Source organism: Ostrea edulis, chromosome 7, assembly GCF_947568905.1.
Source record: "Ostrea edulis chromosome 7, xbOstEdul1.1, whole genome shotgun sequence".
In the NCBI taxonomy this organism is placed as follows: domain Eukaryota; kingdom Metazoa; phylum Mollusca; class Bivalvia; order Ostreida; family Ostreidae; genus Ostrea; species Ostrea edulis.
The window spans coordinates 42,182,002-42,195,541 of record NC_079170.1 but is presented as its reverse complement, the minus strand read 5'-3'; the positions used below and the strand labels follow the sequence as shown (position 1 = coordinate 42,195,541).

At 36.3% G+C, this 13,540-nt stretch overlaps 3 protein-coding genes across 3 annotated transcripts; all 3 read right to left on the bottom strand.

The window, feature by feature from the left end:
- Window positions 1-2,007: 2,007 nt before the first annotated feature.
- On the bottom strand, window positions 2,008-4,960 carry LOC125656212 (E3 ubiquitin-protein ligase TRIM71-like). The gene is made up of 2 exons (XM_048886816.2): window positions 4,304-4,960; window positions 2,008-3,945 (listed from the first exon to the last, which is right to left on the bottom strand). The coding sequence occupies exon 2, from the start codon at window positions 3,911-3,913 to the stop codon at window positions 2,246-2,248; it is 1,668 nt and encodes a 555-aa protein (XP_048742773.2). The 5' UTR covers window positions 3,914-3,945; window positions 4,304-4,960; the 3' UTR covers window positions 2,008-2,245.
- Window positions 4,961-10,336: 5,376 nt separating this feature from the next.
- On the bottom strand, window positions 10,337-10,963 carry LOC125656213 (uncharacterized). Its single transcript, XM_056145698.1, has 2 exons — window positions 10,735-10,963; window positions 10,337-10,620 (listed from the first exon to the last, which is right to left on the bottom strand). The coding sequence occupies exons 1-2, from the start codon at window positions 10,961-10,963 to the stop codon at window positions 10,337-10,339; spliced, it is 513 nt and encodes a 170-aa protein (XP_056001673.1).
- Window positions 10,964-11,170: 207 nt separating this feature from the next.
- Window positions 11,171-11,725, bottom strand: LOC130048682 (tripartite motif-containing protein 45-like). Its single transcript, XM_056145697.1, has one exon. It carries the CDS (start codon window positions 11,723-11,725, stop codon window positions 11,171-11,173), a length of 555 nt encoding a protein of 184 aa, XP_056001672.1.
- Window positions 11,726-13,540: the final 1,815 nt, after the last annotated feature.

Sequence of the window (13,540 nt, the reverse complement as noted above, 5' to 3'; positions counted from 1 at the left end):
GTTAGATCTTGACAGGTCCCCCCCCCCCCCCCCCCCGATACCTATACCTCGCCCGGTACCCGCTAGTAATGTGACACAGGCATAACCGTTTATTCGGACACGCCTGTCAAAGTCTTTTCGACGCTTAAGGTAATGATAGCAATCGGAGAAAGTACTTTGACTTGAGAATGAATACGATTGTAGAAGGGAGGGAAAGATGGACCGAAGCATGCATTTTGTAAAACGATTCTTGTGTTGTTAAATAATCGAGAATCTTATTTGAGATGTCTGATTCGGTTCACTAAACAACTTAGCATCACCTAGCAGAGTTCATCTTTCACCGTAAGCACTTAACACTAATTTTAGAATAGGTAAACAAGTTGTAAGCTAGGCCTATTCCGTAATTCAACAACATATCACAGGAACTGGTAATTTAATATGTAGTAATAATACTGCTACCCTTTATAAAACCACAAGGATGGTGGGTGACGATAATTTTAAGAACTATTTTGAAACGAAGTTTTGAGTAAAGTATCAGCCCTTGTAGGTCCCCCCCCCCCCCCCCCATAGCAGCTGATTAGGGAATGGTACGGTATATGGTATATACCCACACTATTATTAATACACTGACAAAATTACCGGTTCCTGTGAACATATTTTAACACCTGACGACATATGAAGGGTTGTGAATAGTGAATGTGAGCAACTGCATGTGAATGCACGGGCAATGGAAGTTGATGTAAATAGATACATGTAGTATGTGCATGTATATTTATACATGCACATACTATATATTTACATTAACTTACAGTGCCCGTGTGTGAATGAGTATTTCATAGTATTCTTGTCTGCTTGTTGCAATAATATAGTCCCGTCCAATTTTATATGGATATTTTTGTGCAAGGGTTATATGTATACAATTAAAATTGCATGGGGAAAAGTTTAGTAATGCAGAGCTCTAATATCCTATATTATCTCTCATGTTTTTTAGACATTTATTCACAAACACATAGGCCTACACATAAGAGTTTATAATTACTATATATATTTAAAAATTAATGTCATGCCTTGGCTTTTAAGTACATTTTAAGAATCATGACAAACAACACTTTTTAAGATACGATTTTCTGTTTTATTGTTATATTCATGGAATAAAAATCCCATCCTGTGTTTTATTTGGGATATCTATTCCCATTCATGCTCAAATAGGATATTTACTGCCATTTCATGTTCATTATGGGACATTTCCTCCTATGGGACATTGTATCCCATATTAAGTTTAAATATGGGAGTTAAAATCCTATGGGAGAAATTATATTTTTTCTCCCATAGGATTTTTGGTGGGAGTGAAAATCCCCCAAGTGGGATTAAAAATCCCTCCAAAATCCCATGGGATTTTTTGATTTCAGGTGAAATATCTTAAAAACTACAATAGGTACAAGTGTAAATGTTGGTGCATGTCTTGTGAACATAAAATCCCATATTTTTTTGTAAAGGGTTTATTTGTATCCTTAATAAAAGGGTTGGCGAAACTCCGGACTTTTGTCGTGTCCAGAGTTAAATGTCGCACTGTTCTTAATAAATCAAGAATTAATCACCTTCAGCACCTTCGCTGGATCCTGCAGCAATTGCATTTGGGACATGGTGGATCTAAGAACGACGAACTCTGAACTGAACTTTCTCAGCGTCTCTCTGTTTATAAATATCACACTGACCAATCAGAGATAAGTTTACTAAAACGGTAGCATGCGGTAGACTCAACCCAAAGTATGGAGGGAAAAAAGAACACACGGAGTTCTTTACACAAAACAAAGGCTAGATAACCTGAAAATCCATATTAGAGGCATAGGTAAGCATTTAATATGCTGTGGCGTGTTTTTATTAACATGGCTGGTTGCAAACGGTGGGAGACGACCTCCGGATCGAATGTAAACAAACTACATCCGGTGTTTGCATCTTCCAACACATGGTAAAGTTGCTTGTATTACAACTTTCTGTAAATAATATTCTAAATGGAATAAAAAATAATTAAATATCATGACAGTTTTGCCTGTCGTAACGATCATTTAATGGTAACGTGGTAGAATGGAACTGGGTTTAGTTTAATCTGAATTTCCTCCGATTTCAGGTACAGGACAACACATATTTCATAACAATGTCTCCGTTACGCGACAACACACAGCTCTAATTAATATTCTGTTGGTACATGTAGATGTAATTAACAGAGTGTTTAGGTATGTAATTAACACCGTGTTGAAATGTGTAATTAACACTGTGTTGATAGGTATTGAATTTTCTTTACTTTTGCAGTGTCTAACTCAACCACAAAGAGGTTGTCTCTGATGTCCACACATATACCTAATGGAGCGCGTAAATGACAGTTCTTAATGTAACGGAGGAACTGTCCGTCCTGATCTAGGATGTGGATACGGTGATTGTCAAAGTCTGCTGTCAGGATGTGACTCTGGCTGTCTGTAGTGATGCCACGTGGATTAAATGGTTTCTTGGTGTGACCAGTGTATCTAAATCGGCGTTGACCTGACTGATTGACCACCACTACTGCATTAGCTTTACCGTCAGCCACACAGATATCCATGTTTCTATTCTCAGTGATGTATTTAAAATAACCTGATGAATAGAGAGGACGACCCTGGTCATCAAACTGAATGGTTTGTGTCTCTGTGAAGCCAGCGTAACGCACAACTTTGGATTGTGTTTCATCAAGACTGAGCATGGTAACCAGGAGATCATCGGAGGAGGTAGTGCAGACATGGAGAGGTGTCCACTCCTGTAGTCTGATCACGGCTTGTATCTGTTTATTCTTCACTAGGTTTACAGTTTTAAAATGATAGTCAGTATAAACAAGATATCCGTCCCGTGTCACTGCTATGTCCACTGGTCTGTCCCCTGACTTGATTGTTATCGATTCCAGTTGTTTTCCCTGGAGGTTGAGGAGCATCATGGTTATGTTCTCCCCACATGTCCAGAATTGATCTTCATCGAGACACCTAACACTGTGTAGTCGGCATGCATATCCAGTGTTTATAGTGGCGATGAGTCGCGGTTTATCAATCAGTGGTTTGACTGGAGGAGACGATACAGCTTCTGGTGACTTCATTGTGTCGCCATGTTCTTCTGTGCTAATGGATAATGGTGACAGAGAACCAAACATTTCATGGAGCTGGTCTGTTTTTATTTTCTGAGGAGAGAAACTTGGTAACATAACTCGGACTTGAGGAGGCAATCTTCTGAGCTCGTTATTCCTAGATTTGTAGGTAGAGATTAGAGAGATATCATTGGATTTTAATATTGTCTTCAGGTTTAGAATGATTTGTTTGAGTTCAGTAATACTGTGCGTGATTTCCCCTGTGTGTTTTTCTAAGGCAGCCATATGTTTAGTTTTCATCTCCTCAATTTCAGATTTCCGTTGGTTGACAATGGCGGTGATCTCTTGGTGCAAGATTTCTCCTTGTTGGTCGGTAGCTGTTGTCAGTTTCCTGTAATTTGTTTCTATTTGGGCTTTTTCAGTTTGGAAATCGGAGGACATTTCATTATATCGGGGATAAATTCTGGTCTCTAGTTCCTCTAAATCTTGTTGTAATCTTTGTGTCATAGAGTCGAGGTTTTTCAGAACATTGCATAAAATGTGCCCCCTGTGTTTATTTGAGACGCAGATAGAACAGACAGGAACGTCACATTTTTCGCAGTAAAGTTCGCAGTGTTTGTCGGCATGTTTCGGACATTCTGGGTAGTTAGGAGTAGGCTTCTTTTGTTTAAAGGGCACAACGTTGTGTCTTTTAGACAAATCCAAGAGATGTTTTCCTACACAGTTAGTACAGAGATTGATTTGACAAAGTTCACAGTGACACTGTAGGGAGAAAGTTTCACAGGAGTCACACAGCAGGACGTCCTGGGCGCTGAGCCGGGGGTACATTTTTGCTTTCTGGGTCACAAGAATACTTCACACTGTCGATAAAATAAATCAACATTAGTATTAAGTTCAGTTTCAATTCTTTGACATGAAATAAACTTTATATACATGTATAAATGAATTAGATGCAAGTTTCAATAAACATGTTTCATGTAACGGGTAAACTTGTACAATATACACGCACGAATTACACGAAGATCGTTATTTTTTTCATTAGAAATATAAGTATACATAATTACAAACGTACCCCTTACAGCATCATTCTAGAATTCAAGAAATATGATGATGAATGTAAACAAAGTTATCTTATAATGTCATTGATAACTCAGGCGCATAGCTTATACAGTTATAATAATTTGGTGACAATGTAATGTGTATATAATTTTGTCTCACCTGTAAATCCAACATGGCTTCCGTGATAGTTCGATCTTCAGTGTAGTTCCGTGCTTTAAATATCTGCATATGGTGAGATTGACCCGTTCTAGATCGACACATACACTATCTAGTTCTGCTTGAATAGATTTAAAGTTCACATTAACACAGTTCGTAATATCGCATTGTTAAAATACACTATCTAGTTCTGCTTGAATAGATTTAAAGTTCACATTAACACAGTTCGTAATATCGCATTGTTAAAATAAATTCTGTAGTTAGGATAGCTGTGTGCATGTTTTCGTATACATTCCCGTTTCTAATATAAACAAAAGTCGTTTCTAATATAAACAAATTACAATCAAAGTATTGAAAGTACTGATGGGAGTTAATTTATTCCAAAATAAAAAAAAATATAGAAGTACACTCAAAAGTAAGAAAACGTACGCATAAACGTATGTTGTCTCTATAACAATCAACACGCAATTATTTATGTCTACATACGTATGAAAGGTGAAGATAACGAATTGTGATCTATCTTATAACTCCTATATAGACACTGGTAAGCCTTGTTATGATATTCTAAATTATCAAAATCAATATCAGAATTTGCTAGATGATATTCTAGCACAAGAACATATTTGAAAACTCCACACATAACTTAATAATTCTAAGGTTTATGCTAATTCTTGAATTTTTTCTACAACTCCTTTTAAAGATTAACATTATTAACACAACTAAACAATTTCTAATTGCTTAAAGTGGAAGAACTAGTACTTCAACCTCAGACATTTACTTATTCTTTATAATTGTCCATGATCTCATCTAAAATTTGAAATTCAATTCTCCGAGCTCTTTGCAAATCATCGAGGAAAATAACAGCGTAGATAACTTTGTAAGCATCAGCAAATGACAGTAAAATAGCTACAATTTGCAAAATATAGCCATGTGGTCTTAAATTTGTACATGTGAAAAGATAAAGATAACAAACAGTGATCTCCTAAAAGGAATACAAAATTAAGAGTTGTTCAAACACGGAGTCATATACACATCAGAGTTTGGATCAGACGCCTATGAGAAAGTAAGCATTCTCTGTCGACCGGTCACACCCGCCTCGAACCTTCTGTGTTAGTAAATCAAACGCATTGTAATTTTTAATGGTATTTCGGTTGTATTTTTGATAAAATATTAATTAAGCTTCAGTGTTTTTATTTAAATGGAATGTAGAAATTCGCATAGAAATCGTTTTTAAAATGTCATATCACCAATCATAAGAGATGAATTAGGTGAATGTGGATTATTGTCAATTTTGCTTTCATGGTTCTTTCGGATTTCCATGCATGAAAAATTACCTACCAAACAGTGAAACGCTCTGGAGGTTTTAATCATATTTGTCTCTCAGGCCAGGTTCATGAATAACGGTATTCTCTTACCCTTTTTCGTAAAGCTCATGGTATTTGCATGATAGACCTCGTCTCGGGATGAATAATTGACTGCGACAATATATATTTATCTATTTAATTCATAGAAAGATATAAATGTGTATTTGAAGATGTGATAAATCAATAACTTGATAGTGAAACTAGTAAATGATGTATACAGCTATACAACTATATAGCTTTTTCATTTCATTCAACATGGTGAACAGAATATCAAGAAATTCATTTTTTTCAATTCCCTCTTTTTTATTTTAGCAATATTGAGCATTCTTGACTATAAAAAAAATAATGGGTTCAACTTTGTGTATAAATAATGAAGATTACGTGAATCGACTGAAGTGCATGTAGACTATGAATGTGATTAATTCTACACAACGAGTAATGTAAAAGTCGAATTGAATATTAATTAATATTAATTAATCAGATATTATGGAAAGTTATTTCACCATTATTAATCTAAAAGGCAATAAAATCTTTTAAACCTATCTATTTAGCAAAGGAAAACTAAATTGACATTTTATTCACTACATGTTCCGATTTCCTAATTTCTTTTGTTACACACTAGGTACACGTGCTCTATCTGTCAATCAGCTGACGATTGCTGCTTAAGAATGTGGTGTCTTTTATTTCGAGCTCATTGGGATAAATCAAATGGGCATATGAATGAAAATTATTATTGCTAATAGATACAACGTCGTCGATATAATATTTCTACAATATACTTCTATCTTTGTTTCTATTCGACAAAGCTAAACCGTTTTATTTTAGTTTACCTTGTGTGTGACTGAGAAAAAACATCTTGCAACAAACATGGAATTAACAATAAATACACGGACGGATTAACTGAAATACACAGACATGTTCACTTGTCACTCATAACAACACACACAATAAAACATGTGTTATGTATCTCATATCAGTTTTGTTTAACTGAGCGAATTCTAATAACGATATGGCACAAAGTGCTAATGAAGGGTGAAGATAACGAACAGTGATCAGTCTCATAACTCCCATCTAGGGACTCCGTGGACGAGTGGTTAGAGCCTCGCGCCCAAAACCATACGACCTCTCACCTCTGGTCGTCATGGGTTCGAATCCCGCTCGCGCCGGTGTGAAAGTTTCCAAGTTTAGTTTCGGAAGGTCGGTGGTCTCTTCCCAGGTACATTGTATCTGGTTTCTCTCTTCCACCATAAAAAAAACTGGGCGCCACCAGATAACTGAAAATTTGTTGAGTGCGGCAGAAAATAGCAATCAACCAACCAATCAACCAACATAATTCCTATATAAAGTCGAGGTAAGCTACTGACAAATAAGTTGATGGTGCAGGTGTTTTAACAGTCTCGATTGAAGTCAGCATTTCGCAAATTCTATGGTCGTTATAACGATCCAGTTCGTCAATACAACCTGTCATTGTGTCAAATGCTGTCTGACATGTTTCATACCGATTGTTAAGCCGTTCTTGGCACACTAATGTTGACTGCGGATAACTCCGTTTTCCTGATCAGGATATAGGGATCACGGCGGGTGTGACCGGTCGACAGGGGATGCTTACTCCTCCTAGGCACCTGATCCCACCTCTGGTGTGTCGAGGGGTCCGTGTTTGCCCAACTATCTATTTTGTATTGCTTATAGGAGTTATGAGATTGATCACTGTTCGTTATCTTCATCTTGCATAAGCAATGCAAAATAGAGAGTATTCAGGGGATGATGGAATATTGCTATGGTAAGTTGACGATGGAGAAACTGTCATAAAGTTGAGTTGTTAATTTGTCATCAACATCTACTTTCAATAAAATATTCAAGTATGAAGCAGAAATGGATAACTCTGTGGTGTCTTTTATTTCGAGTTGACTGGGATAAATTGAATCGACATATGAATGGAAGTTATTATTGTTAATCGATAAAACGTTGTCGATGCATTAAAATTTGGAATTGAAGGCCAAAAGAAGAAAGCCTTCTTTTCTCACATAACTTTTAAAGCATTTGTTTTTTGTTTATTTTTAAATTCGTATTTTAATTTTTGTACATCATTGATTTAAAAACCTCCAAATTTTAGTTAGGTTTCAACATTGCAGAAACCATTGGAAATCATATATTACAGTTTTCGCAGATTGAAACTTGACGAAGACTATATACATGTAATCGTTTATACACAGCGTAAATCATACGGGATACCTCTACCTCAGGTTTCTGCAGACAGAAACTTTACTAAAATTTGACGGAAATTATATAATCGTTTACGCTCTACGAAAATCATACGAGAAACCTCAACGTCAAGTTTCCATATGGTTTCGGCTTTGTGGAAATTAGTTTTCATTCCTTGCTTCGGTTGAACGCGATCATCAGGAATTCAACACGAGGTTAGCCGTTTGCAAAGCGAGCACCCTAAAGCACCATTCGAGGGAAAGTGTTACCCAAGTTTTAGAACATGTGTCAGATGCCTTTGTAAATGTAACCAAAGCAAATAACCAGTTGACGTTGGTCAAACTCAGTTTGAATCATACTATAGTATGCTTATTCTATTATCTTTATGAATACCTATCATTTTAAGTTTGTTTGCTATTTTTAATTACCAGATTGTCAAGTTTGCGATCCAAGAATTTATTTTTCTGCACAAAAGCGAGGAATGTTGCAGACTTCAAAATTGCATAAAATCACCATTTTTTGGGAGTGACGTGGGTAGATGTTCAACCAAAATTTGTTTTGTGTATGAGGTGGGGAACTAACCCCCTTCTCTCCCCCACTCACATGTATAGACATAAGGTCCACTACTGAACAGACACACGATTTTCGCAACTAATGGATATTTTTATAAACATATCTTACTAACGTAGTTAAAGAATTCCATCATCATTGAATGTTGCAAAATCTTTCTTACCAATTGCCTTAGGTACATGTAATTTGTTTATTTTCGTCAAGAGTTACTTCAGAATCCGCACGTTGCGAGTGCTATTGCACTGCATAAAAACTTTTATTACTGGTCGGTTGCACACGAAGGAAGAACTCATTTTGTTGTTTATTGGGATATTCCGAAGTGATAGTTGATAATTGGTTCAAGTGTTTTGTAAGTTATATATACATATCACTGATAAAAAAAAAGCCACCCCAGACTCTTCAATATCAGGAGATAAAAAAGTACGTAACGTTAGTCTTCATTTGAACGGAAAAATTTGTCGTGTTTTATTTTGGGATATTCATACCTAGACGGTAAGTAATGCAGCATTGATAGAGATAGAGAGTTGTTTTAACAGTCACATCACTTAAAGGCCGGTATCGGGGTATAAATAGCAGCCAATGAGGAATATGGTGGCAGATTTGATTTTTGGGGCCACATTTAGACTGCAGAGAGCTACTTACAAATATTAAAATATTACTTCAAGTTTATCATCAGAATTTTGCCAGGCATCCTCTTCTTGTAAGTGTGCATCTCTGGACACAAATTGAATTTACTGTAAAAATTTTGCTAAGCTATATTTTTAGTGAAAAGAGTGAAGCAGGGCATCTATTTTCATTTTAAATTGAAAATTGACAGCCAGTGGGCGTTATTTAGTTTGGTACATTTATAACAGCACTGATTTTCCTCGAATAGCCTTAACTGAGCTACGCAGCAGTCCGATTCAAGGTATATGCGCGGCTTTATGCGCTGAAGCTCCAAATATCAGACTGAGTCAGTCATCCTTAATTCAAGTCTGGACTTTGTTGAGGTAAATGATTAAACAAAATCTTACTACAGATAAACACTTCTTGACGATCACTTTTGATATGATTTCTATTTATCTGTGCTGATTTTGCAGGTATGTGTTGTTACATAATTTAAGACTGTGACCTTGAATATGAAGATCTCCGATGAAGATCAATAATACAACAAATCTTAAGTATGTACTCAGTAACAAATGTAAGACTGTGATCTAGATAATGTTTATCTAGAATCTATATATAGACAATAAGAGACAATTTTAACAATAAAAGACCTAAATTAACAAACAGAATAATTTTCAATCAGACACAAATAAATCATCACAAACTTACAGTGTCAATACACTGGTTAATTACTCGTCACAAACACTGCTGTAATTAACACACAGAACAGTAATTAACACACAGAACTGTAATTAACACATATAACTGTAATTAACACACATAACTGTAATTAAGACACAGAACTGTAATTAAGATAGTATCTAAGAGATAAAATCGACAAGGAGTGTATATTTGTAATTGACAATTTTTGTAGATGTAATTTCAAAACACCGTTTAATGGTCGTAATCTACACTAAGGTGCAATCAACTGTGTTGGTAGATGTAATTTACAGAATGTTGAGATGTGTAATTAACACTGTGTTTATATATATTGGATTTTCTTCACTTTAGTAGTTAGATACTCAATTACAAAGAGGTTGTCTCTGATGTCCACACATAAGTCCCACGGACCGCGTAAATCACAGTTGTGAATGTAACGGAGGAACTGTCCGTCCTGATGTAGGACGTGGATAAGGTGATTGTAACAGTCTGCTGTCAGTATGTGACCCTGGCTGTCTGTAGTGATGCCAACTGGATCAAATGATTCCATGGTATTAGAGAGGTTACCAGTTTATCTAAATCGAGGTTTTCCTGACTAATTGACCACCACTACTGCTTTGGCTCCACGGTCAGCCACACAAATATCCAGGTTTCTGTTCTCACTGATGTATTTAATACCACCAGATGAATAGAGAGGACGACCCTGATAATCAAACTGAATGGTTTGTTTCTCTATGAAGCAAACGTAACGCACAACTTTGGATTGTTTTTTATCTTCTCTGTCCATGGTAACCAGGATATCATCAGAGGAGGTACTGCAGACATTCCAAGGTCTCCACCTCTGTTGTGTGATCACGGTTTGTATCTGTTTATTCTTCACTAGGTTTACAGTTTTATTATGATAGTCAGTATAAACAAGATCTCCGTCCCGTGTCACTGCTATGTCTTGTGGTCTGTTCCATGACTTGGTTTGTATTGCTGTTAGTGTTTTACCTTGGAGGTTGAGGAGCTTCATGATTTCGTTATTCCCACATGTCCAAACTTCTTCTTCACTGAGACAGCTAACACAGCGTAATGGTAAATACCCAGTGTTTATGGTGACGGTGGGTCGTGGTTCATCAAGCAGTGGTTTGACTGGAGGAGATGATACAGCTTCTTGTAACTTCATTGTGTAGTCATGTTCTTCTGTGTAAATGGATAATGGTGACAGAGAACCAAACATTTCACGGAGCTGGTCTGTGCTTATTTTCTGAGTTGAGAAACTTGGTAATGTAACTCGAACTTTTGGCGGCAATCTTCTGAACTCGTTATTCCTAGATTGGTAGGTGGAGATTTGAGAGATATCATTGGATTTTAATATTGTCTTCAGGTTTAGAATGATTTGTTTGAGTTCAGTAATATTGTGCGTGATTTCATCTGTGCTTTTATCTTAGGCAGCCATATGTTTAGTTTTCATCTCTGCAATGTCGGATTTCACTTGGTTGACAATGGCGGTGATCTCTTGGTGCCAGATTTCTCCTTGTTGGCCGACAACTGTTGACAGTTTCCCGTAATTCGTTTCTACCTGGGCTTTCTTAGTTTGGATATCGGAGGCCATTTCGTCATATCGGGGAGAAGTTCTGGTCTCTAGTTCTTCCAAATCATTTTTTAAACCTTGTGTTTTAGATCCGATTTTTTTCAGAACATCGCATAAAATGTGCCCACTATGTTTATGTGAGACACTGGTAGAACAGACAGGAATGTCACATTTCTCGCAGTAAAGTTCACAGTGTTTCTCGGCATGTTTCGAACATTTTGGGTACTTACGGATATGCACTATATCCTTATAAGATACAACATTGTGTCTTTTAGACGAGTCGGAGAGATGTTTTACGACACAGTTACTGCAGAGATCAATTTTACAAAGTTCACAGTGACTCTGTAGGGGGACAGTTTCACAAACGTCACACAGTAAGACTTCCTGGGCACTGCACCTGGGATGCATTTTTGTTTCTGGGTCACAATAGTACTCCTCACTGTCGATAATAAAAAATTAACAGTAATCTTAAGATTAGTTTTAACTGTTTGACATGATTGTACAGAATGTATATCATATAGATGTGAATTTAAAGAACATTTAGCAAATTTAAAATTGTAAAACTTTTCTCAGATTAAAAACATCAAAACGTATGACTTTTCAACACTGTCCACGACTATTCCTCACGATCAATTTAAGACTAGACTTTTTGACATCATAGACAGTTGCTTCATCAACAAAAATGGAAAAAGGAAATATTCATATCTATTGATCAGTCCTCCAAATACTACTTTGTTAAACACCACTCTGATTCCACGAACAAGTACTCTGAAGTTGAAATAAAAATAATGCTGGAGATCCTCATTGACAATATCTTTGTAGTCTTTGGTGTTCAGGTATTCCAACAGTCTTTTGGAATTCCCTTGGGCACGAATTGTGCTCCTTTGTTAGCTGACCTATTCTTATATTCTTATGAAGCACAGTTTATTCAAAAGCATCTACAAGAGAAAAAATAGCTCTTGCTGTGACCTTCAATTCGACATTTAGATCAATCAACGACGTTTTATCCATCAACAATAATAATAATGCCGAATCGATATATCCCTGTGAACGCGAAATAAATGACACCGCGTAGTCCTCCACATCTGCCTCGTACATAGATATTTTATTGAAAATGGATATTAACGGCAAACTAACAACTCAGCTTGATGACAAACGGGATGATTGCAGCTTCTCCATCATCAACTTCCCATATTTATGTAACAATATTTCATTATCCCCTGAATATGGTGTTTATTTCTATCAACTGATTAAATACGGAAAAGCGTGTTCTGTGGATGACCAGTTTTTAAATTGAGACAAGATCCTGTTATGGCGGGTATGACAGGGATGCTTACACCTCCTTGGCACCTGATCCCACCTCTGGTGTATACCCGGGTTCGTGTTTGCCCAACTCTCTATCTTATATTGCTTGTAGGAGTTATGAAATTGATCACGGTTCATTATCTTCACCTTTCATCATATAGGTGTGAATTTCAATAAGCATGGTATATGTAAAAACAAATTTACACCCTAGAATACACCCGAGTAGTTATTTATTTTTTCATTATATATACAAGTATACAAAGATATTTCTTACAACATCAAATGTCCGCCAACCCACCCCAGAATTCTAATATTCAAGAAATGATCATCCCTGTAAACAGAGTTATCTTATTATTATCAATGATCATTCTGACACAAATCTTGTACAGTTATAACACTTTAGTGACACTGTAATGTGTATATCATTTTGTCTCACCTGTAAATCCAACATGGCCTCCGTGATAGTTCGACGTTCAGTGTAGTTCCGTGCTTTAGGTATCTGTATGGTGAGGTCGACCCTGCACTAGATAGTATACATACAATATATAGTCCTATCTAAATATATTTATAGGTCACATTGACACAGGTGAAATAAATTATGATGTTAGTATAGCTGCATGCATGTCTTCATTTACACTCTCGTTTCTAATACATGTATACACAAGTTACAAAAATGTTCTGAGTCTACCACTTGTATATAAAAGGGGAATGTTATAGAATTGATTTTGAAAATTATATACAGCTTATTGTGTGCTACGGTAGTGAATATTCAGAGTTTATCCAAGGAACACGGCATCGTCAACATCAGAAATGCGGGCAGGAAACATTGTTTTACAACAATGTGTGGGTGTAAAGGGGAGGGGAGTGTGTGTAATAATTCTTGACAAGTGAATTATCATAACTTTTACCCAAACATGA

Coding starts and splice junctions, on each gene's coding strand:
- LOC125656212 (XM_048886816.2), bottom strand. CDS start 3,913: ATGTACCCCCGGCTCAGCGCCCAGGACGTCCTGCTGTGTGACTCCTGT.
- LOC125656213 (XM_056145698.1), bottom strand. CDS start 10,963: ATGTTTGGTTCTCTGTCACCATTATCCATTTACACAGAAGAACATGAC. Junction 10,621..10,734: donor GAAGCTCCTCAACCTCCAAG/GTAAAACACTAA, acceptor CTGTAAACCTAG/TGAAGAATAAACAGATACAA.
- LOC130048682 (XM_056145697.1), bottom strand. CDS start 11,725: ATGCATCCCAGGTGCAGTGCCCAGGAAGTCTTACTGTGTGACGTTTGT.